At 37.1% G+C, this 24,306-nt stretch overlaps 1 protein-coding gene across 2 annotated transcripts in view; it reads right to left on the reverse strand.

Moving 5' to 3' along the window:
• PIEZO2 (piezo type mechanosensitive ion channel component 2) overlaps positions 1 to 24,306 on the reverse strand; it is a 456,415-nt gene that overhangs the window by 288,229 nt on the left and 143,880 nt on the right. For both annotated transcript variants that reach the window (XM_044243416.1, XM_044243417.1), the window contains exon 3: positions 1,505 to 1,630. In XM_044243416.1, the coding sequence (XP_044099351.1) occupies positions 1,505 to 1,630 (126 nt within the window). The remainder of the gene's footprint in view (positions 1 to 1,504; positions 1,631 to 24,306) is intronic.

The raw sequence follows: 24,306 nt of genomic DNA on the forward strand, positions 1-24,306 counted from the left end.
GAGGCAGAAAGTAGGTTAGTATTTGCCTAGGGTTGGGTGGAGAGAGAATGGAGAATTACTCTTCTGTGGGCAGGGGGCCAATGGAAGTGTTCTGGAATCAGAGAGTGGCAATGGTTCCACACTCTAAAAGCCACTCATTTGTATTCCTTACATCAGTGAATTTTATTGTATATGAATTATATGCCAACTTAAAAACAAGAACCATATCTTAAATCATGGATTTCACAGCAAAACCATTTTGATACATATTATTATCCAATGGATTCTGAACTCAGTAAAATGGCCAAAATGAATACTAACTTTAGGTCTGTAAAAGGTAGCTTTCTAAAAGTTATATGCTGAAGGATACTGAATAATTTATAAATATGGATTTTACTAAAGGATCTCTCACTAGAGAGATTTATGTTAATAATCTTTGATCCATGAAGAATTTTAATCATTTTTATTTTGCAGGGAAGTGTGGGTTTACTTCCTATTATTTGTGCTTGCCTTTATGAAAGATCAGGAAATTTAAACCTCACTAATGTGTTTATTCAAAGAAAAGCTGACAATTTAAAACTTACTATAATCCATTTCAAATATGTCAGGGATTCTTTAGATTTAACTTAAAACATGAGGGTTGTATTCTACCCACTTGTTCATTCTTTTTTCAAATGACAATCACACATCCTAGAAAAACTGAAGGCGAATTGATCCAGTAACAGGTTAATTTTGGAAACATGACACTGCCTAGATAAAGAATATAGATGTTGACATTTTCAGATCACAACTTCAAAATATGATGCATATGAGACATTATTTCTGTATGAGTAGCAGTAAAAAACTCTCAATTAAAAAAGAAACTACAGGGGCGCCTGGGCAGCTCAGTGGGTTAAGCCATTGCCTTCAGCTCAGGTCGTGATCCCAGGATCCTAGGATCGAGTCCCAGATTGGATTCTCTGCTTTGGCAGGGAGCCTGCTTCCCCTTCTCTCTCTCTGCCTGCCTCTCTGCCTACTTGTGATTTGCTTTCTCTCTGTCAAATAAATAAATAAAATCTTAAATAAGTAAAAAAGAAACTACATGTCATTGTATTTTTTTCCTATGAAGGCACATGAAATCTTCCATTATGCTATAGAATAGGACTGAGGTCACAGTCATATAATGTTATCTAATTTTTATACTCATATTAGTCATGTTAGAAATTGTACATAGCTTGCCTCACTAGCTGTACTGTATGCTCCAGGGACTAATATAAATCTTGTTGTTGTTGTTTTTTTAGACTAAGCCCAGTAATAATGTCTTGCCTACAAATAGAGACCTCATATCTAATTTTTGTTGAAAATTCATTCATTAAGTCACTTGTATTACCCAATTTTCCATGACAGCTGCAGTACAGGATCGCTGAATGACCAGAAATGATCATGAATTCTACCATGTAATTTCTGTATAGATTGTTATGTGCATTATGACACATAGCTTTATTCATCCATAATATGAAGGGGAAAAAATCACTGTAACACTCACAGTTGTAACCAGGTCCAATACGGTGTTGAGCTTCCAGGCTAGCCAACGTGATATGGAAGATGATATGCAGCAACAGGAAGGAAAGACTGGTGAAGCACAGAGACTTTAATAGCCGGCCCGTATGTCCTAGATGGGAAGAAGCAGTGAGAATTAAGGGAGTTTCAAAGGCAACGGACTTAATCTGACATCTGGAGCGTTCCATCTGGATCCCATTTCTGCCTCATCTATTATAAGACACACTTGGAAGTGTATCTGGTGTAATAATACTCAATTATTAGTCCAAAGCTAAAGCTATCTTATTATCTTTATAAAATTATACAACTAATATTGATTAAAAATTCAGGCACCTGGGTGGCTCACTCAGTTAAGTATCTGCCTTTGGCTCAGGTCATGACCCCAGGGTCCTGGAATTGAGTCCCGCATGGGGTTCCCTGCTCAGTGTGGGGAGTCTGAGTCTCCCACTACCCCTCCCCCCAGCTCGTGCACGCACTCTCTCTCTCTAAAATAAACATATAAATAAATAAATATTGATTAAAAATTCAATGTAAAAGAAAAATGCTTTCCTCCTTATTAGATGACAAATTACCACAAAATGGACCCACAAATAGTCCCTGGTCCAAAAAATTTTGTAAGAGTTCTGCCAAAGTTGAAGAAACAAACAACCCCTATCTTATAAAAGTAGTTGCAGAGAGTAGGGAAAGAAGGGACATTTCCTAAAATATTTTACAAAGTTAGAGTAACTTGACGTTTAAAGTAAAATCAGGCTAGAAAATAAAAAGAGGAGTTATAGCCTGTTTTACTTATGAACAGAGACATACATTATCAAAAATATATTTGCTAACCAACTGAACAAGCATAGTAAGAATATAACACATCATAATAAGCTAGATTGAAAAGAGCAGAATCAGACCTATAAATATAGAGAACAAACTAGTGGGTGTCAGGGGGGAACGGGTGAAGGGATGGGCAAAATGGGTGAAAGGGGGTGAGAGACATAGGCTTCTAGTTATGGAACAAATAAGTCATGGGAATAAAAGGTATAGCATTGGGAATTTATTAATGATATTGTCCTAGCATGGTATAGTGACAGATGAATGGTAGCTACACTTGTGGTGAGCATATGTAACATACAGAAAAGGTGAATCACCATGTTGTATACCTGAAACTAGTGAAACATTTTGTGTCAATTACTACCTGCTCCCCACTCCCAAAGTAACTAGGATTTATTTATTGCAGAGAAACAAATGTGATTTAACGTTAGTAAATGTAAATGTGTATGTTACACACCAGTGGGCTGATATCATAATCTTCTAAATGGATGTAGAAGAAGCATTTCATAAAATACAAATTTTATTTATGGTGAAAGAAGGTAACACTCAATAAACTAGGAATTGAAGGACATATCCATAAAATGATGAAGGATTCAATACCGCAACTAAAGCAAGCATCCTGTCTGTGGTGGAACTTTAGATATACATTACTGTCAGAGAATGACCAAGGACACTTGCTATCCTTGCCATCACTTAACATATCAGTGGGCGCACTGGCCAAAGTCATCAGATAAGAAAAAGAATCAAGAATTGTAAGAACTACAATTGTTTGCAGATAACATCCCCTTAAACTATTTGCAGATGATAGCATCACCAACACAGAACATAAAAGTGAAGCCCCAGACCAACCACCAGAAAAAACACAATTCAGGAAGTGATTTAGACACAGTATCATCTTACAAAAATCAATATAGCTCCTCTACGTTGATTAGCAATAATCAAACAGAAAACAAAACATAACTTAAGTTAGCAAACAAAATTGTACTGTAAAAGGTTTTGCCAATGTATCAGTTTGGCTGGGCAATGGTCTCCAGTTATTTAATCAAAACACTAATCTACATAGTGCCATGAATTTAGAGGTGTGATTGAAGTCCATAATCAAATGACTTTAAGTACTGATAGTATCCTTGACAATTTGGGCTGGTCTGATTCATTCAGTTAGAAGTCTTGAAATAGGTCTGAATAGAGAAAGGGAGAGAAAGAGGGTAGGGGGGAGGGAAAGGAAACTGTCACCAGAGCATAGTAGTTTGACTGTGCCCATGAATTTCAACTTGCCCATGACCATACTTCTAACCTTCCTGAAAGCCTACCTTATGGATTTTGGACTTGCTTAGGCAGCTCATATAATCAATAGTGCAAACCAATCCCTTGTGATAAATTGTATATATATAAATATATCCTATAGGTTGAAACTGGACTGAAAAAAAATATACAAGAATAACCCTTAACAAAAAATACACAAGACCTTTATGGACAAAACTGTAAAATCCAACAGAAAAACAAACTATAAGACCTGAATAAATGAAGAGATATACCACATTCATGAATGAGATAACTCAATATGAAAAAAAATCAGTTTTTCCCAAATTTAGTCTACAAGTTCAATGCAACTTCAAATAAAATGCCAGGAGAAACCTTCAGGCCACCAACAAACATATTTCAAAATATATAAGAAAAGAATTTTTAAGGAATTCAACAAACTTATTTAAATATGTAGAAGAATGAAACTCGACCATTCTCTTACACCGTACACAAAGATCAACTCAAAATGGATAAAAGACCTCAACGTGAGACAGGAATCTATCAGAATCTTAGAGGAGAACATAGGCAGTAATCTCTTCGATATCAGCCACAGCAACTTCTTTCAAGATACGTCTCCAAAGGCAAAGGAAACAAAAGCGAAAATAGACTTCTGGGACTTCATCAAAATCAAAAGCTTCTGCACAGCAAAGGAAACAGTCAAAAAAACAAAGAGGCAACCCACGGAATGGGAGAAGATATTTGCAAATGACAGTACAGACAAAAGGTTGATATCCAGGATCTATAATGAACTCCTCAAACTCAACCCACACGAAACAGACAAACACATCAAAAAATGGGCAGAAGATATGAACAGACACTTCTCCAATCAAGAAATACAAATGGCTATCAGACACATGAAAAAATGCTCATCATCATTAGCCCTCAGGGAGATTCAAATTAAAACCACATTGAGATATCACCTTACACCAGTTAGAATGGCCAAAATTAACAAAACAGGAAACAACATGTGTTGGAGAGGATGTGGAGAAAGGGGAACCCTCTTACACTGTTGGTGGGAATGCAAGTTGGTGCAGCCTCTTTGGAGAACAGTGTGGAGATTCCTCAAGAAATTAAAAATAGAGCTTCCCTACGACCCTGCAATTGCACTCCTGGGTATTTACCCCAAAGATACAGATGTCATGAAAAGAAGGGCCATCTGTACCCCAATGTTTATAGCAGCAATGGCCACAGTCGCCAAACTATGGAAAGAACCAAGATGCCCTTCAACGGATGAATGGATAAGGAAGATGTGGTCCATATACACTATGGAGTATTATGCCTCCATCAGAAAGGACGAATATCCAACTTTTGTAGCAACATGGACGGGACTGGAAGAGATTATGCTGAGTGAAATCAGTCAAGCAGAGAGAGTCAATTATCATATGGTTTCACTCATTTGTGGAGCATAACCAATAGCATGGAGGACAAGGGGTGTTAGAAAGTAGTAGGGAATTTGGGTAAATTGGAAGGGGAGGTGAACCATGAGAGACTATGGACTCTGAAAAACAGTCTGAGGGGTTTGAAGTGGCGGGGGGGTGGGAGGTTGGGGTACCAGGTGGTGGGTATTATAGAGGGCACAGCTTGCATGGAGCACTGGGTGTGGTGAAAAAATAATGAATACTGTTTTTCTGAAAATAAATAAATTGGGGAAAAAAAAATTTAAAAATAAATAAAGTTTTTTGTTTTTTTAAAAAAAAAATAAATAAAAATATATTTGGGAAAAAAAAAACCCTAGGAATTGCCAGACCAACTTTGAAATTTTGAGAAGTAAGATAAAAAATGGGTGAGGAGTGTTTGTCCTAATAGACAATCAAGGTATGCTATAAATCCATAAGTTAAAATAAAACAAACAGAGCTTAGATTTCTTACAGAAAGGGAAAAAAGTCAAATGGAACACTACATAGAGTTCAGGAAAAAAACCTAATTTGCTTACATGAATTTGATAAACGTCAAAGTTGATCCCACAAGCTAGTCAGAACAGGCTAGCATATAAAAAAATGGCTTCAAAAATTAATAATAATAATAATAATGATAATGATGATGATGATGCTAGATCCCTGCCACAAAGGTGATCTTCAGGTGAATAAAGACCTAAATGTGAAAGAGAAAATTCTAAAAAGTCAATAGATGAAAACATGAAAGAATAACTTTGTGCCTTTTCCATTGGGGATTGCCTCTAAACTAAGACCCAAAGCATAAGTTAGAAGGCCAAAAAAAAAAAAAAAATAGATGAATTTGACTACATTAAAATTGAAAATCCAACAAATGCCACCATAAATAAAATTCACTGACAGAGGATTAACTGGGAAATATAAGATTAGAGATGAGTTTCCATGAAATTAATACTTCAAATAGATAAAGAATGCTTGCATATCAACAAGAAGACTGGTCAACCTATAGAATAGAAGCAGTACATCTAATAAGCATCTCACAAGAGAAAACTTGAGAGGGCAATATGTTTATACAGAGGAACAAAAAGCATAGAGACATCTAATAGAGACATTATAGTTAAGACACAAATGGGTTAACATTTTATAGCCATCATATTAAATTATAAAGATTCATAATATCGGGTTTTTTTGTAAGGGGAACAAATGTTTTGCTAGTCATGTGAAACTGGTAGTCCTTCTGGAGGTCAGTAGTTAAGTATGCGTAAGGCTCTGACTTGGCAATCACTCTCTGAGTTAAAACTCCAGAGAAATTTTTGCAGCAGGTCTACATGGGGGCTTGAGTCATGATATTCTTTATATCCTTGTCTGTAGTAGCAGAGAATTGGAGACATTCCAATTTTCCACCACGAAAGAGATGAATGTATATAAAATGAGATGAATATATATATAAAATGAGGTGAATAAGCCTCTTAATACATTAGGTGCAGAAAGCAGAACATATGTGGATCTTAAAAAAAAATGGGTTAAGAAATGATAAGGAAAAAAATGGGACACAGAACACAAGATCATTCAGATAAATTAAGAACACAGACCTGAAAAAACAACATATATGTTTAACACCAATGTGTTTATGTATATTTAATATATGTACAAAACACATTTGTATAGTTTCACATGGGGAGGCAGGAAATAGGAATGAAAATGGGGGACAAACAAGCAAGAGTAAATCAACAAAATGAGAGACACTCTGAACAATCCTAAAATAAAACTATTCTTGTGAATTGTTGAATAAACTGTTGCAACACTTCTCTGAAGAGGACTAGTTGGGTGTTGGATGGGGTGACCTACATTCTGGTCCTTGGTCTGCCTCTTGCCATGCAACTCTGTTTAGAGAGGCTGCCAGGCCTTTGACACTCTAATACTTTATACATAATCAAATTTATTTATATGGCAAATATATACATGATAGATATGTGGTATATTTACATATTTATGTACATACAAATTTTATATTTACATAATGATAAATACATAAGCTAAATACATACATGTCATATTGGCATATATAGTTTTATATTTCCGTATACATGTGCAAATGCACATAGTGATCTTTAAGATCTAACCAAAAGTTACATTATCTCATCTTAACCTAAAATTCTTCTTTAGAGGTTAAGAAAACTGTTTGCCACAGTGTAATGACTTGCTGACTACTCTGATGTCAAAAAAGAAAACTGAGGCACTAAATGAAAATATCAAGATACCATAAATTGAATATCTTTCAAGTCTACATTCAACAAGCCCATACTGGAAAGAGGGATTTCTTAGTAGCCCAGGAGAAGATTCCATTAAATCCTGTGCAATATGTCTTTCAGGCAAAGCAAAATCATGGGAAACCACTCATCTCCTAGCCACTCTTTTTTTTCCCCCCCAGCATAACAGTATTCCTTGTTTTTGCACCATACCCAGTGCTCCATGCAATCCGTGCCCTCTCTAATACCCACCACCTGGTTCCCCCAACCTCCCATCCTCCGCCACTTCAAACCCCTCAGATTGTTTTTCAGAGTCCATAGTCTCTCATGGTTCACCTCCCCTTCCAATTTCCTCATATCTCCCCTTCCAATTTCCCCCAACTCTCTTCTCCTCTCTAACTCCCCTTGTCCTCCATGTTATTTGTTATGCTCCACAAATAAGTGAAACCATATGATAATTGACTCTCTCTGCTTGACTTATTTCACTGAGCATAATCTCTTCCAGTCCTGTCCATGTTGCTACAAAAGTTGGGTATTCATCCTTTCTGATGGAGGCATAATACTCCATAGTGTATATGGACCACATCTTCCTTATCCATTCATCCGTTGAAGGGCATCTTGGTTCTTTCCACAGTTTGGCGACTGTGGCCATTGCTGCTATAAACATTGGGGTACAGATGGCCCTTCTTTTCACTACATCTGTGTCTTTGGGGTAAATACACAGTAGTGCAATTTCAGGGTAAGGGGAAGCTCTATTTTTAATTTCTTGAGGAATCTCCACACTGTTCTCCAAAGTGGCTGCACCAACTCTTTTAAGCCACTGAGTTACCAGCCCCTGATCTGCTGCCATGGCAGCTGGAACATTGGCTCCCCCCAGGCTCTGAGCTCAGGATATTTCCTTCTGTATTTCTAATGTTGACTTGAGAGCCTCTGTGAGTGCTGCTCACATGGACCTAAGGAAGAAAAGCCCATAAAATGCCCTCAGGGAAGACATGGAACTGCAAAAAAAAGAAAAAAAAAAGGAAGCTTAAAGGCTTAAAATGTCATAAACATAAAATATATATACCTAAAATACATATAAAATATATCTACCTAAAATGTGCATTTCATTTGAAAATGCCTTTTCTTTCAATTTTTCTAACTTTTGACATATAGAGTTTTGGCATGTAGTCAGTTATTTAAAAACATAGCTTAAGGAAGCTGAATTTTATTAGCTTTTTAGGGCAATGGAAAGTTTAAAATAAATATAAGCAGAAGGCAAGGGAATTAGTCTTCTGATTTCTTCTCAATCCTACAGTAGTTTTTATTGCTTTGATAGGGACAACTAAGGATTAAATAAAGTATAATTATGTGATATGAACAATTGGGTTTTACTTGTCAAGTATTCCTTTACAGTAACATTTCCTGATTTTATATATATTTACATATATATATAATTCAAATATGTATTTTATACACACACACACACAAATATGTATAAAATTTCAGGGGCATTTAGTATATTCTCAATGTTGTACAACCATTTTCTCTACTTGACAAAACATTTCATCACTCCAGTATCATCCACTAAACAGTTACTTTTTCAATATTCCTGCTTCTCCTCCCTGCTGAAAACCACAAGTCAGCTTTCTATCTCTGGGTATTTCCCATAAATATTATCAGACATTATGTGGCCTTTTGTGTCTGGCTTCTTTTCTCTTAGTATGATGTTTTCAAGGTTCAGCCATGTTGTAATGTGTGTTGGTACTCCATTATTTTATGGCTGAAAATTATTCCATTGTATGTATGAACATTTATTCATTTATTCATCTGTGGACAGATATTTGGGTTGTATCTACCTTTTAACTACTGTAAATACTATGTATAGGTATTTGTTAGAGTACTTTTTCCACTTATTTTATGTACATAGGTAAGAATTGTACAAACAAGGATCATATGGTAATTACATATTTAGCTTTCTGGAAAGCAGCCAAACTATTTTCTATAGCAGGTGCACTATTTTACATTCCTACAAACCATGTACAAGAGTTCCACTTTCTCCATATCTCTGCCAGAACTTGGTATTTTCTGATTTTTTAAAATTACTTTTTATATTAATAGTCATTCTAGTGGCTGTCAAGTGGTATCACATTGTGGTTTTGATTTCCATTTTCCTAATGACTAATGATGTTGAGCATCTGTTCATGTGCTTGTTTGGTCATTTGCGTATCTTTGGAGAACATTCAATTCTATTTTATTGGTCTACCTTTCTATCCTTATAGAAATACTATATTTTCATTATCATAGCTTTGCAGTAAGTATTAAAATCAGGAGACAGAAGTATGAGGGCTGAAACTTTGTTCTTTTTCAATACTGTTTTGGCTATTTGGGACCCCTTGCAATTACATATGAGTTTAAAGATTACCTTTTTTATTTAAAAAAAAAAGGCCATTGGAATTTTGACAGGGATTGCACTTCATCTATGGTTTGTTTCGGTTAGTAATGAGATCTTAAGGATATTAAATTTTTTAACCTATGTGCATAGGATTTTCTATTTGTTTAAATCCTCTTTAATTTTTGTCAGCATGTTTAACATTTTCAGTGCAGAAGTCTTTCACCTCATTGGTTAAGCTTATTCCTAGATATTTTATTAGTTGCTTTGCTAAAGTAAATGGAATTGCTTTCTTAATTTCTTCTACAGATTGTTCATTTTCCATGTACAGAAATGTAACCAATTTTTGTGTGTTGATCTTGCACCCTGCAACTTTGCTGAATTTCTTTATTAGCTCTGGTAGTATTTTTATGGATTCTTTGAAATTTTCTATATATGGGAACATGCCATCTTTGAATAAGGATAGTCTTACTTTTGCTTTTCCAATTTGGTAGTCTTTTACCTTTTTTTTTCACCTCACTTCTCTGGCCAGAACTTGCGGCACAGTGTTGAGTAGCAACTGTAAAAGCAGATGTATTAATTTGCTAGGGCTGCCAGAACAGAGTACCACAATTAGGTGGCCCAAGCAACAGAAATTTATTTTCTCACAGTTCTGAAGACAAAATATCTAAGTTCAAGATGTCAGCAATTTCTGGTTTCTTCTGAGGCCTCTCTGTTTCATTTGCTGCCTTCAGGTGTCTAGCTTTGTGCTGTGTCCTCACATGGTCTGTTCTCTATGCACATGCATCCCTGGAATCTGTGTGTCCAACTGTCTCCTTTTTATAACACCAGATAGACTGGATTAGGACTCAGTCTAATGGCTTCATTTTAATGTAATCACTTCTTTAATGCAAATCTGGGTCAATTGAGATGATTATGTTTTTATTTCCCCTTTTGTCATATTCATATGGTGCATTACATTGATTTTTTTATGTTGACCCACCCTTGCAGGATAAAATAAATTCCACTTAGTCACAGTGTATAATCCTTTTAAAGTGCTGTTGGATTCAGTTCATGAGCATTTCACTGAAGACTTTTACATCTATATTCGTAAGGGGTATTGGATGCAATTTTTCTGTTTTTTTTGTTGTTGTTGTTTTTTTTCCTTGTGTTGTCTGGCTTTGTTACTGGTGTCACAGAATAAGTTAGGAAGTGTTCCCTCTTATTCTATGTTACATTTTGGAAAAGTTTGAGAAGTACTGGTGTTAATTTTTCTTTAAATTTTTGGTAGAATTTACCAGTGAAGGTATCTGGTACAAGACTTTTCTGTGTTGAGAGGTTTCTGATTACTGATTCAATTCTTTACTTTTATAGGTCTGTTTATATTTTCTATTTCCTTTTGTGTCAATTTTGGTAATTTGTTTCTAGAAATTTCACCATTTCAATTAGGTTGTCTAATGTGTTGACATATCCTTGTTCATAGTACTCACATATAATTATTTTAATTCTATACAATTGGTAGTATTGTCTCTACTTTCATTTCTGATTTTATCATTTGCATCTGTTCTCACTTTAGATTTGTTAATTTAGCTAAAGGTCTCTCATTTCTGTTGATCTCTTCAAAGAACCAACTTTTAGTTTTATTGATTCTCGCAACAAATTCTCTCTCAATTTATTGCACCCAATAAGTTTTGGTATATTGCATTTCTATTTTCATTTGTCTCCAAGTATTCTCCAATTTTCCTTGTAATTACCTCTTTGTCCCACTGGAGTCTAAGAATGCATTGTTTAATTTCCAGGTATCTGCAAATTTTTCACTTTTCCTTCTGTTATTAATTTCTGGCTTTATTCCATTGTAATTTGAAAACTATATGATTCAATCTTTTAAAACTTCTTGATTATTCTTTCACGGCTCCACATATGGTCTCTTCTGGAACATATTTCATGTAAACTTGAGAAGAATATGCATTCTCTTACTGTTCATGCAGTGAGCTCGCTCTCTCTCTCTCTCTCTCTCTCTATATATATATATATATATACATACACACACATAGTCTTGTTGGGTTATAGTATTTTCAAGTCCTCTTTTTTCTGATTGATATTTTATCTAGATGTTCTTTCCAGTATTGAAAGTGGACTTTTGAAATATCCAATTATTACAGTAGAATTGTCTCTTTATCCTTTTCAAGACTGCCAAAGTTTGATTCCCATATCTGGGGACTCTGTTGTTTGGTAAGTACATGTTTATCCTTGTTGTATATTCTTGATGAATTGACCTTTCATTGATATATAATGCCTTATTTGTAACAGTTTTTAAAAAATATTTTACTTATTTATTTGACAGACAGAGATCACAAGTAGGCAGAGAGGCAGGCAGAAAGAGAAGGAAGCAGGCTCCCCACTGAGCAGAGAACCTGATGTGGTGCTCGATCCCAGGACCCCAAGATCATGACCTGAGCCAAAGGCAGAGGCTTAACCCACTGAGTCATGCAGGTGCCCCCGTAACGGTTTTTGACTTAGAGTGTATTTTGTATAATATTAATGTAATGATCTCTGCACTTTTGGGTTATAATTTGCATAGTATTTCTTTTTCCATCCTTCCACTTTCAACCGACTTTGTCTTCGAATTTTAAGTTAGTTTCCCGAAGACAACATACAAGTGAATCATGTTTTATCATCCATTTCACCATCTTTGCTTTTCATTGGAGAGTTTAATCCAATTACATAAAAATCATTTCTAAGGACACGTTTCTGTCATTTTGCTATTTTTTTTTCTGTATATCTATACCCTTTTTGTTCCTCACTTCCTCTATTACTTAATTCTTCCATATTTAATTAATTTTTGTAGGGTATCATTTTGACTCCCTGCACATTTTCTTTTGTGTATTTTTTTTAGATATTTTCCTACTTGTTAACAGAGGGATTACAGTTGATATCCTAAATTTATAATAATCTAGTTTGAACTGATAACAACTTAGCTTTAATAGCATACAAAATCTCTGCTTCTATATGACTTCACCCCTTTTTATGTTGTTGTCACAATTTACATTTTTATACATTGTGTACCTATTTGTAGATTTGTGATTACTGCTTTATGCATTTGTCTTTTAAATAATATAGGAAATTAAAAGAGAAGTAATGAACCAAAGATGCAGCAATACTATGTTTTATATTTACCTATACAGTACCTTTACTGGAGTTCTTCATGTCTTTGAATGTCTTTGAGTTATTGTCTGTTTTTTTCCCCTTTCATCTCAGCCTAAGGATTCCCTTCAGCATTTCTTGTAGGACAGACCTATGAGTGACAAATTACTTTTTGTTTATCTGGGATTTTCTTGTTCTCATTTGTTTCTAAAAAATTTAATTTGCATGATATAAGATTCTTTGTTAACAGGTTTTTTTTTTCTTTTTGTTTTTCTTTCAGTAGTTTAAAAGTATAAGCTTTCTGGTTTCCATGGTTTCTCAGGAGAATCTGCCCTTAATCCTACTGAAGTTTCCTTGATGGTGGTGAAACACTTCTTTCTTACCATTTTCAGAATTTTCTCTTCGCCTTTAGTCTTGACAATTTGCTTATTATGTGATTTAGTCTTATCCTCTTGGAAGTTATTGAGTTTTTCAAATGTGCAGTTTCATGTGTTTTTTCAAACTTGTCAAGTTTTTGGTCACTATTTCTTCAAATAATCTTTCTGGCCCTTTCATTCTTTCCTCTGTTTCTGGGACTCCCATTATGCATGTGTTGATATGCTTGACAGTGTCCCAGAATTCTCTTAGACTGTGTTCATTTTTCTTCATTTTTTTTCCCTCTTTCTGATCTCAGGCTGTATAATTTCAACTGGCCTGTCTTCAACTTCATTGATTCTTTATTCTGTCTGCTCAGAACTGTAATTTGAATGCTCTGATGAGCTTTTCATTTCAGCTATTATACTCTTCAGGTCCAGAATTTCTGTTTAGTTACCTTTTACAATTTCTATCTCTTTATTGATTTTCTCTATTTGTTAGAAGTTATTTTTACTTCCTTTAGCTCTTTTCTCATGGTTTCCTTTAGCTCCTTGAGCATACTCAACACAGGCAACATAAGTCTTTGTCTAGTAAGTTCAATGTCTGCTTCCTCAGGGAAAATTCCTGTTGATTTTCACTATGAATAGATCATGTTTTCTTGTTTCTTTGTATGTTCCATAGTTTTATGCTGAAAACTAGACATTTTTAATACTACCATCTGATAATTCTGGAAATCAGATTCTTCTGCCTCAGATTTTGTTTTTGTTGATTACTGTAGGCTATAGCTGCATGATACTTTTCTTTTTCCTTTAGATTTTTATTTACTTGTTTATTTACTTGAGACAGATAGCACAAGCAGGGTGGGGAGGAGGAGCAGAGGGAGAGAAAGAATCAGGCTCCCCAGTGAGCTTGAAACAGGGCTCAATCCCAGGACCCCAAGATCATGAACTGAACCAAAGTCAGATGCTTAACTGAGTGAGCCACTCAGGTACCCCTGTATGTTACTTTTCTAAACTTTCTTTTTTATGAAAGCTTTATTTTTTTCCACGTGTAGTCCATTCCTTTGTGTTGTCTTTCATTAGTGTTTACATAGAAATGTTTCTGAATAGCAAGGATTATGTATGTGTGTATGTCAGAGAGAGAGAGCACACAGCCTATTTACAACTCATCCTTAGGATATACTTTCTGCTTGCACTGAAACTAGAGATCTTACAGAAGTGAAAACTTGGAATCTTCTCAAGCTTTTTTAGAGTATGCATCCTGCCTTAAGCATGCATATGACTTTCTATATTCCCCAGCAGACAAGGTCACTATGAGATGCCATAATTTCCCAAAGAAACTCTCTTTCTGGAACCTTCTGAAACAAACAGCTATGAGTTGTTCATTTGCTTTATAAGGTTTCGAGAAATGCTTGCTCTTCTTTGCCTTGAGTGAGGTCTGAATTAGATGAAACAAGTCAAGTGTCTTGCATCAACCTTTCACACAGCCCCAGACATATAAGAACACCAAACATAATTCTTTGAGAATAGGTCTCCTCTCTTCCTGCTGGAACCAGCAACCAGGGTCCAAAGACTGTCCCAGTTGCAAAGCTGCACTGCTGTTACTGCCCTCAAGGCATCTGAAGTCTCCACATCCTCCCCACCCAGTTTTACCCCTCTGATTAGAGGAACTAGGGAGTGGGATCCCAAGAGCTAAAGATTAAAAGGGAGATACCAGCAAAAAGAAAACCAGAAGGGGGGAGGTTCGTCTAATTCTGTTATATATCAGTAAATGTCTGCTCTCACCCCCAACTGCACATGCATGGAATGAACCCAAAAGACCTCTGAGAACTGAACTATGATATAATGAACTATTCAAGTACCAGTCTGATCCCTGAGTGATGTACATGCAGGGCAGACTGAAACAGAAAAGCAAAGAATTTGAGAACTGAACTGACATTGAACCACCACCCACAGAAAGTGAGACAAAACTTGTGACTTGAAACCCACATGACTTACTGCAGAAACAAAGAAAAACAAATCAACAGATCCCCTCCAAATTTTAACACAAACCATAACATAATCTTCAAGGTGACCAGAATATAATCCCAAATTACTTGACATAGAAAAATCAGGAAAATCTGACCGATTCTCAAGAGAAAAGACAATAAAGCCAACTTTGAAATTACCCAAATGTTGAAATTATAATAAAATGATTTTTTTAAAGATTTTATTTATTTGAGAGAGAGAGACAGAGTGAGAGAGCATGGGAGGGAAGGTCAGAGGGAGAAGAGGCTCCCCATGGAGCAGGGAGCACGATGTGGGACTGGATCCCAGGACTCCAAGATCATGACCTGAGCCGAAGGCAGTTGCTTAACCAACTGAGCTACCCAGGCGCCCCAACAAAATGATTTTAAAACATCCATTACAACCCCACTCCATGGACGTAAAGGTAAACAATCTTGAATGAATGCAAAGATCAAAATTGTTAGCAGAGAAATAGTACAGGAAAACAAATGAATAAAATTTTAGAACTGGAAATATACAGTTTCTGAAATTTAAAATTCCCTCAATGGCTCAATAGTAGAAGAGAGATAACAAAGGAATGAGTCAGTAAACTTAAAAAAATTAATAGAAATTATCCAACACAAGTAACACAGAGCAAAAGACTAAAAAACTTGATAGACCCTCAGGGACCTGAGCATCTAAAGACCTATAATTTATGTCATTTGTGTCCTTAGAGTTAACAAAGAAAAGAGAAAGAGATTGGTATGGAAAAAAAGATGGATAATAGCTAAAAATTCCCCAAATTTTGTGCACACATAATGTACACGTTCAATAAGCTTAGCAAACCCTAAAGAGGATAAACTCAAGGAAACCACTCCCTGATACATGACAACCTAGGTAAAGAAAAACTGAAAGCAGCAAGAGAAAAATGTTACATTACATTCAGACTATTTGAATCACCACGTATTTTCATCACAAACTATGAAGACTAGAACACCGTAGAACAACACCTTTTGAAGTTTGAAAGAAAAGAGCTCTGAACCCAGAGTTCTATATCTTGTGAAGATATCCTTCAGGAAAAGAGTCAAAACACAGACATTCTCAAGTGAAAAAACAAACAAACAAAAAGCTAAAATTATCTGTCATCAGAAATTCTGCTCTAAAGAAATGCTAACACATGGGTTCTTCAGGCTGAAGGGCAACGGTGCTTAAAGAAAAGTTGAAACTTCAGTCATGAAGAACAGCAACAGAAATGAATAAAAAGGTATTTGTTTTCTTTCTCTCTCTCTCTCTCTCTCTCACACACACACACACACACACACACACACTTAATTATAACCATGCTCCAATTAAGTCATGGCATTTCTAGAAATGATCCCTGGTTTTTCTGGTTTTGGAAATATTTTGTGTGTGCAGAAATAATTGAGGGTATTATGTTGCCCATGTGTTTTGAGTAGTCACTCTTATTTATACAAGAAAAATGAAAAATCCAAAGATATGTCACCTAATAAATAATCACTCATAATTAGAAACATAAGAAAATGAGGTATATATTTAAAAGGATTAAAAATACATATGCTAACTTCAAGATGATTTGCAAAAGTACCCAAATAGAAGATTTACAAAATGAACAATTTATGGCCAGAATGACAGGGTACCAAACTGTGTATTTATATACTATATTTCTCTAATTATTAGAAGGTGAAGGCAGAAAAAAATTGAGTTGTATCAGAAGAAATAGAAAACAAGGAGAAAACAGTTTTTCTCAATAAATTTTAATTTGAGGCTTTTTAAATAGATTCTGTGTAATTGCCATATATTTCCTCAAATAAAGCTAAAAAAAAAAAAAGACTTTATCACTTTATGGATTTTATCCAGGTACTGGGAATTAAACACAGGTATAAAGGTAACTTAGGTATAAATCTAAAAATAAGAATAATAATTTATTATACTTTGGAAAGTAATTCAGAGGTTATTGCCTTAGACAACATTTCTAATTCTCTAGCTTTCAAAGGATTTGAAATGTGACATGCAAATGTGGAAGATTCATGGTTCTCATAATTGTGCTAGTATGTGTAAGCTAATTTTGAAATTTTCCACATAAGAAATAAGGCATTCCTTAAACCTAGCCATTCTTAAAGGAGAGCTCTGAGCCTTGTGGTCATTTGCTTTTCAGTGAAAATGAAACAGCAAGAAGTTTCACGGATATGAGTTTATAGATAAGTTAATGAATTGAATGCAAATTCAACTTCTACATATTTCAAAGCCTTCAGCTTATGCCCCCAAGATATTTTTATTATTTATTTGCAACTTAATTAGAAAGACCTTAGTAGAAATACCATGTAGCTAATGTACATGGTATCTAGGAAAAAAATACCTTGGGAAGCAAATATTTATATTTAAAGGATTTCCCACAACTTTATGCTCCAGATAGAACAAATGAAAAGCAAGTTGATATGTAAAACTGAGGTTTTTCTTTTCAATTAAAAATGAGGATAGGGCGCCTGGGTGGCTCAGTGGGTTAAGCCACTGCCTTCGGCTCAGGTCATGATCTCAGGGTCCTGGGATCGAGTCCCACATCGGGCTCTCTGCTCAGCAGGGAGCCTGCTTCCTCCTCTCTCTCTTTGCCTGCCTCTCTGCCTACTTGTAATCTCTCTCTGTCAAATAAATAAATAAAATCTTTAAAAAAATAAAAGAATAAAAAAAATAAAAATAAAAATGAGGTTAAATATAGATACCTATTAGCCAGAAAGAGTGTGCTGGGACTTCAAAATCAACTAAGCAGTCAAGATTTTAGGTTGAGTACATAAACTTGATAATACTAACCATTTTGATCTACAGGAATGGCCATTTCATTAGCATCAAACTCTTACAAATGGAGAGAAGAAATACATGTCTACTACATAATTCTATTTGAAATCTTATTGGTAATCATTTCAGCACTTCTCAAACCCTTTTTTGCTAAAAAGAGCAAGAGAGTCTTTCTGGGAATACTACAAGGCCAACAAAAGAATGAATGACAAGATCATTTCCTTTAGAGTTCTCCCCACCTTCACAAATTGGACTAAAAATTTCCACTGCATGTCTCCAAGTGGGACTTGGAATTCCCCACCACACACACCTCTTAATCCTCCCTTGCAAAAGCTCGACATTCTATTTCCAACTTTTTTTATTAACATATTGTTGGAGCCAAAAAAAAAAAAAAAAGTTTTTTTTTTCCCCTTCTGCCTTCCCATTTGGATCCATCATTTATTACCTTGGCTTTATGTGCTATTATTTAATAACTTTTAAAGTACTATAATTTCTGCCTAAAGATACCCCACAATGAACTGATATAATCAGAGAGAAAAATGGTGCCAGAAAGAAAAACAGTGTTCAAGGCACATAGAAGAATGATAAGTGAGGAACTAGGAAAAGGATGTGAAGCTGCCAGCATCAAAAATGTCCACTCCATCCTTCCTTCTAAATTTATCATTCCCGACCAAGTCTTAGGTCTTCTATTTCTTTCCTTACTACTCTGACCGAAAGGGACCCCTTTCTGAGTCCTATATTGTATAATGCCTTTATCTGACACTTGGAAATATATACCTTACCATGTAAGTTGCTGTCCTATGCTAGGTCACCAGGAAAAGACTCAGAATGAGATTGATGTACAGGAAGTTGCTGGAGAGGGCTCTGGAAAAACTACCAATAGGGGAGTGAGGGAGGCAGAACTGAGCCAGGAGGCAGAAGGCAGGAGGCAGAAGCTGGACCAGGGCTGAAGTGGCAGTGGAGCCCTCAGAAGGTCCTTAGAGAGCTTTGGAGTTGGAATGGCCCTTCACAACTGTCCAGAATTGAGACAAGGTGGCTGAGCCTATGTATTTCACTCACTCCCATCACTGGCCAGAAATTGGATGTGGGCTGTCCCCAGAGATGGGTGTTACGTGGGCAAGGCGGCTTCCTAGAGTTAAAGACAGTGATTGCTCTGAGTAGTCATGAATCAGCTCTCTAGAAACCTGGGGGTATCAGTGCCACCATCATTGAAGGGATGGGGCAACACCCACAGGGAAACTAGGTCATCTTATTCTAGACATTCATTGTCCTCAGATATAGCATAAGCATCCTGAAGGGAAGGACCACTCCTAGCATAAGATCTCAAGCCAACAGGTACCTCACAACTAAAAACTTGGACAAGAAGCAGAACTGAGAGCATGAAGCAACAGAGTTTTCTCACTCCAGAAAACACCAGGGCCTGGGACTTGCCGGGGAGAGTGCGATTCTCACTTTGAGGTGTCTCCTTTGCTCTAAACACATGGAGATATAGTGGACACTGGACAACATAAGTTTGAACTGGACAAGTCCACTCATTCACATATTTTTTAAGAGTTGACAGCAAAAGCCAGAAGGTATTTCTTTACAACTGCTTGCTCTCCAGTCTTCAAGGCACCCAACTAAAGGCAATCTGCACAGGGGTCATGCCTGCTGCACTCTGAAGCGTCCCAGGTAAAGGCAGGACCTGGCAGGGCTGCAGGTGGCTCCATGTGTTGATGGGGGTGGTAGGGTTGAACACCAGTGGGCAGGAGGCTGGGCTGAAGAGGAACTTGCCCAGAGGGCAGGGATGGCACAAAGGCATAAGGGAGCCCCTCCCAGCTTTGGCCCCTCCACACCTCCAAAGGCCAGTGTACTCACACATGGCCTTGGCTGCGGACAGCCCTCCATTGTTGATGATCACCTCCAAGCACATAGGGTAGCTATCCCTGCTTGCAGAATCCCCTGGAAGCTAAGTCAAGGCCCTTTGGCAGCCAAACATTGCCATGCCATCCTGGGGTGGGACCCATCACTGCCTCTGCACTTGTCCCAGCCTGGCCTGCCTATCCTTGGATTTTTTTTTTCAATTAATATACATAAAGCACTATAAGTGCATTTTCTCTTCCTTAGAATTTTCTTATCAATATTTTCACTTCTCTAGCTTACTTTAAGAATACAATGTATAATACTATAACATACAAAATATGTGTTAATCAACTATGTTATCAGTGAGGCTTCCTATCAATAGTAGGTTATTAGTAGTTACGTTTTGGAGAGTCAAAAGTCACAGGTGGATTTTCCATTGCATGGGGGGTGGGGGCAGGGGCAGGGAGTGCTCCTAACCCCTTCGTTGTTCAAGGGTCAACTGTAATAAGTAAATTATGGAGCTGATGGCCAAGAAGATAAAACCAGACACCAGCTGAAGACAATCAGCTCTAAGGGGCAGAACTAGTAGAAAAATGCAAAGCTGTGTGCAGGCTGCTCTTGGATCAGCCAAAAAAAAAAAAAATCAAAGTTGACTTTATGGTGAACATCTAATTACATACTTGGTATAAGCAAGGAAGCCATCATTAGGAAGCCTGATTAAAATAAGAGTTTGGGTTACAGCTCCTCAGAATTTAAAAGGATGCTGGGAAAAAATCTGCTCCTGACTACTTCGTGATTCATAGTTTATTAGGAGCTGTGTGCTTGGGGAAGAGGGAGAACATGGATTGTGAACACACACCAGGGAAGCCCAAATCCCCAATGTCATCACAGGACAGATCTCTCAGTCTCCACAAGGATCCATGGGTCCAGGTGAGAGCAGCTGGAAAGCTTTGGGAAGAAAGATGAGCATGGAGGATGTGGAGAAGGCAAGTGCTAGAAACAGAGCAAGAGAGATAGGGAGAGGCTGAGACCAGGGAAGCCTTCTTATTCAGTATGGGTAAACAAACAGTAATTCAAAACACATGAAGAAACATGAATTCACGGAAGATAAAATGAAAAATTATGCAACATATTAAAGTAAATCCTAAAAAGGTAACAAGAAATTATTTTTTTCAAAGACAGAAAAATGAAACAAAATAGATAACACTGAAAAACAGCAACCAAATTCTGAGAAATTTAACATATAGTCATTTACCTAGTTAGATAAATCAATAGGGAAGTTACTCCCTAGATCCGGTAGAGACAAACACAGATTTAGCAAACTGGATGACAGGACCAAGGAGCTCACCCAGAACTTAGCACAAAGTTAAAAAGAACATGTAAAACAGCAGTCAGCAGACATCAAAGACAAACAGAATCTCCACGTTGACCGTCAGGGTAGTCCACAGAAATTGTTAAAGAAGTATTTGATGAATTGCCTTCTACATATTTGTGAAATTATTTGTGAAACAAACCATTGTTTCCTAACTAATTGTGGGAGACATCTTGTTAAAAACCTCAAAGTCTTTGGGTAGAACAAGACATATGGTACCCTTGTGATCATACATGTTACTGAGAAGTAGAAGATATGCTAGGTTCATAATGAAGACAATGACAATTCGAAAGACATCGGAAATGACATTTTTCTTAAATTTATTAGAAACCATATTCCTAAAAAGATATATTTGACTCTTAATGTAGTAATTAGGACTACTGATCCCCCCATAGTTGAAAATCCAAATGTAAGTTTTAACTCCCCACAAGTTTTACTATTAATAGCCTACTCTTCACCAGAAACTTTACCAACAACATAAACAGCTGATTAACATATATTTTGTATCTTATATGTATTATATCCTGTATTCTTACAATAAAAGTAAGCTAGAGAAAAGAAAGTAGTATTAAGAAAATCATAGGGCTACTGTGTGGCTTGGTGGACTAAGCATCTTAACTCTTGCATTTTGGCTTAAGTCATGATCTCAGGGTCATGGAATGGAGTCCCAGGTCAGGGTCTATGTTCAGTGTTGAGTCTCCTTGAGATTCTTTCCCTCTGCCCCTCTCCCAGCTTGTGCGTGCCCTCTCTCGCTCGCTCGCTGGCTCTCTCTAAAAATAAATTAATCAGGGGCGCCTAGGTGGCTTAGTCAGCTAAGCATCTGCCTTCAGCTCAGGTCATGACTCAGGGTCCTGGGATCGAGTCCCACACTGGGCTCCTTGCTCAGCAGGGAGCCTGTTTCTCCCTCTCCCTTTGCCTGCCACGCTCCCTGCTTGTGCTCTTTCTCTCTTTCTCCCTTTCTAATAATAATAATAATAAAATATTTTTTAAAAAGGAAAATCATAAAAAAGAGAAAATACTTCTACAGTACTATACCACATTAGCTGGAAAAAGAACAACATATGTGTAGGCTGGGGCAGTCCAAACTTGTGTTGCTCAAGGGTCAACTGTGCTGGTTAATGACCATGGAGAGTTGGCAAGAAGCCAAAACTTTCAGCAAAATTGGAAATTCTAGGTCCTCCGGCTCTGAAAGCCAGACTGTAAATATTTTAAGCAAGGACACAATTCTGCCCTTGTAGTACAAAAGCAGTCACAGACAATACATGAACACGTTAGTATTCCAGTAAACACTGTATTCCAGTAAAACTTTATTTATGAGACTGAAATTTGAATGTCCTGTAATTTTCATATGTCAGGAAATAATGTAGATTTTTTTTCAACCATTTAATTAACTTGCAAGTCATGTAAAAACAGTGGTGGATTGAGACTGTGTTGGCCTGTAGGTCGCAGTTCTCCGACTCCTGCTGTAGCAGAAAAAGTCACTTGAAGGGAAGATGTTCATAAGTATAGAGAACCAAAAAGGACTGGGCCTTGACATTCAAGAAATGTCCCAGTAAGTGTCCCATGGATTCCGTGCTGTTCGAGAAATTTTCTGGTAGGCATTCCATGGATTCCATGATGTCTAAGGGTCCTTCCCCATGTACGGAGAAGGAACAAGGTGCAGTGTGATTCATTCACACCAGGTGGTAAGCACCTGCCCTCACTGTCTGTACTCATGTGGTTTGTTCCCCAGACAAGACTCTTCCCCACCCCACACACACACTCTCACTTTCTCTAATTTCACCATTTCCAAAAGGAAGTTGGGCCAAAAATCAGAGTCCAAGTTGTAAATATATGCCAGATTCTTAATACTAGGAGGTACCTGTTCAGTCATGATGTTTTATTAGAAAGAAAAAAAAGATATTCAGGTAGAAAAATATTCATATACACAGAGCCTTCTTGTATAAGCACACTGACAAACTCCTGCTGAGGTCTCATAAGCTGAACTATGGAAAGGAGGCCAAATTGGATAACTCAAGCACCCAAATAAAATGGCTTTCCTTGCACATTCTCACGGCCCTCCACAGGCAGGCTTGGCAGAGAACAGGCCAATACAAACATCCAACGTGGATATGAAGAATTTCCTTTAGCAGGATCAATTGATTAACCAGTCCCACTCACACAGAGGAAGGCATTTCCAAGTGCAGTGAGCACTGGGGCTTCCTCATGGAATGGCCAACGCCTTTGCATGAAGTCAAGGGCAGAGATCCAAACACAGGAGACAGGAAGTCGCTCAGCCTTCTGCAGAGCCACCCCAGTGATGAGACTTGCCCTTGTCCTTCCAGGTCTTCCTCCTGCAGGGGAGGAGAGCCCTAGGGAGGTCGAATGATGCAGTGAGATTCAAGACTACGCATGCTATTTGCTAGAGCACTGAGAAAAACTTTCATGTAAAAGTGTAACCTCTGAATTGGGGCTTTTTGCCCATTCAGTAAACAAATTACAGGACTAAAGGAAGGGGAAGAATAGTCGGTATTTTTTGGAGGTTTTACTTTTTGTGTGTTTTAAACCAAGCTATGACATCACAACTGACTCTAAACTGTTAATGGTTTCCGTGTCTTTCTGCTAAGGCCTGAGAAGTATAGGGTGTGAGTGTGGGCCTGTCCAGGGCAGAAACTCCCTGCCTGCAGACATGTTCTGGCTGCAGACATGGCCTGCCCATGCCCCTGCTAGCTCCCAGGGATCTACATACAACACATACAGTGGAGAGCATTTAGCAGTGACCCTCCCCCCGAACACTGGAAGTAGGGGGGCCAGCTACATTGCTCTCCAGTTCCCTCTGGATGAAAATCCTGCAAACTTCAGAGTGAAACAAAGCAAGATAGGAACTTAGATATTTACCAGACTCGGCCCCATTCCACCTCTGGTTCTGGGACTTCACAGATTTTTCCAGACTGAGTTGTCCCTCCTTATTTATCCTCAAAGAAATGACATAGCAACTCATCGATATCAGGGAGTAGTCATTTGGGAATAAAAAGCCTTAGTCATTTTTTAGATGATTCAAACTATAAGCCAGTGTGGTTTGATGTCCATACATTTCCTTTCAGTTGGAGAGGATGTGGAAGGGAAAAAGAAAAAACAACATAAACAAGTAGTACGGGGATGCCTGAGTGGCTCAGTGGGTTAAAGCCTCTGC

The sequence above is a fragment of the Neovison vison genome, chromosome 3 (genome assembly GCF_020171115.1).
Source record: "Neovison vison isolate M4711 chromosome 3, ASM_NN_V1, whole genome shotgun sequence".
Classification (NCBI taxonomy): Eukaryota; Metazoa; Chordata; class Mammalia; order Carnivora; family Mustelidae; genus Neogale; species Neogale vison.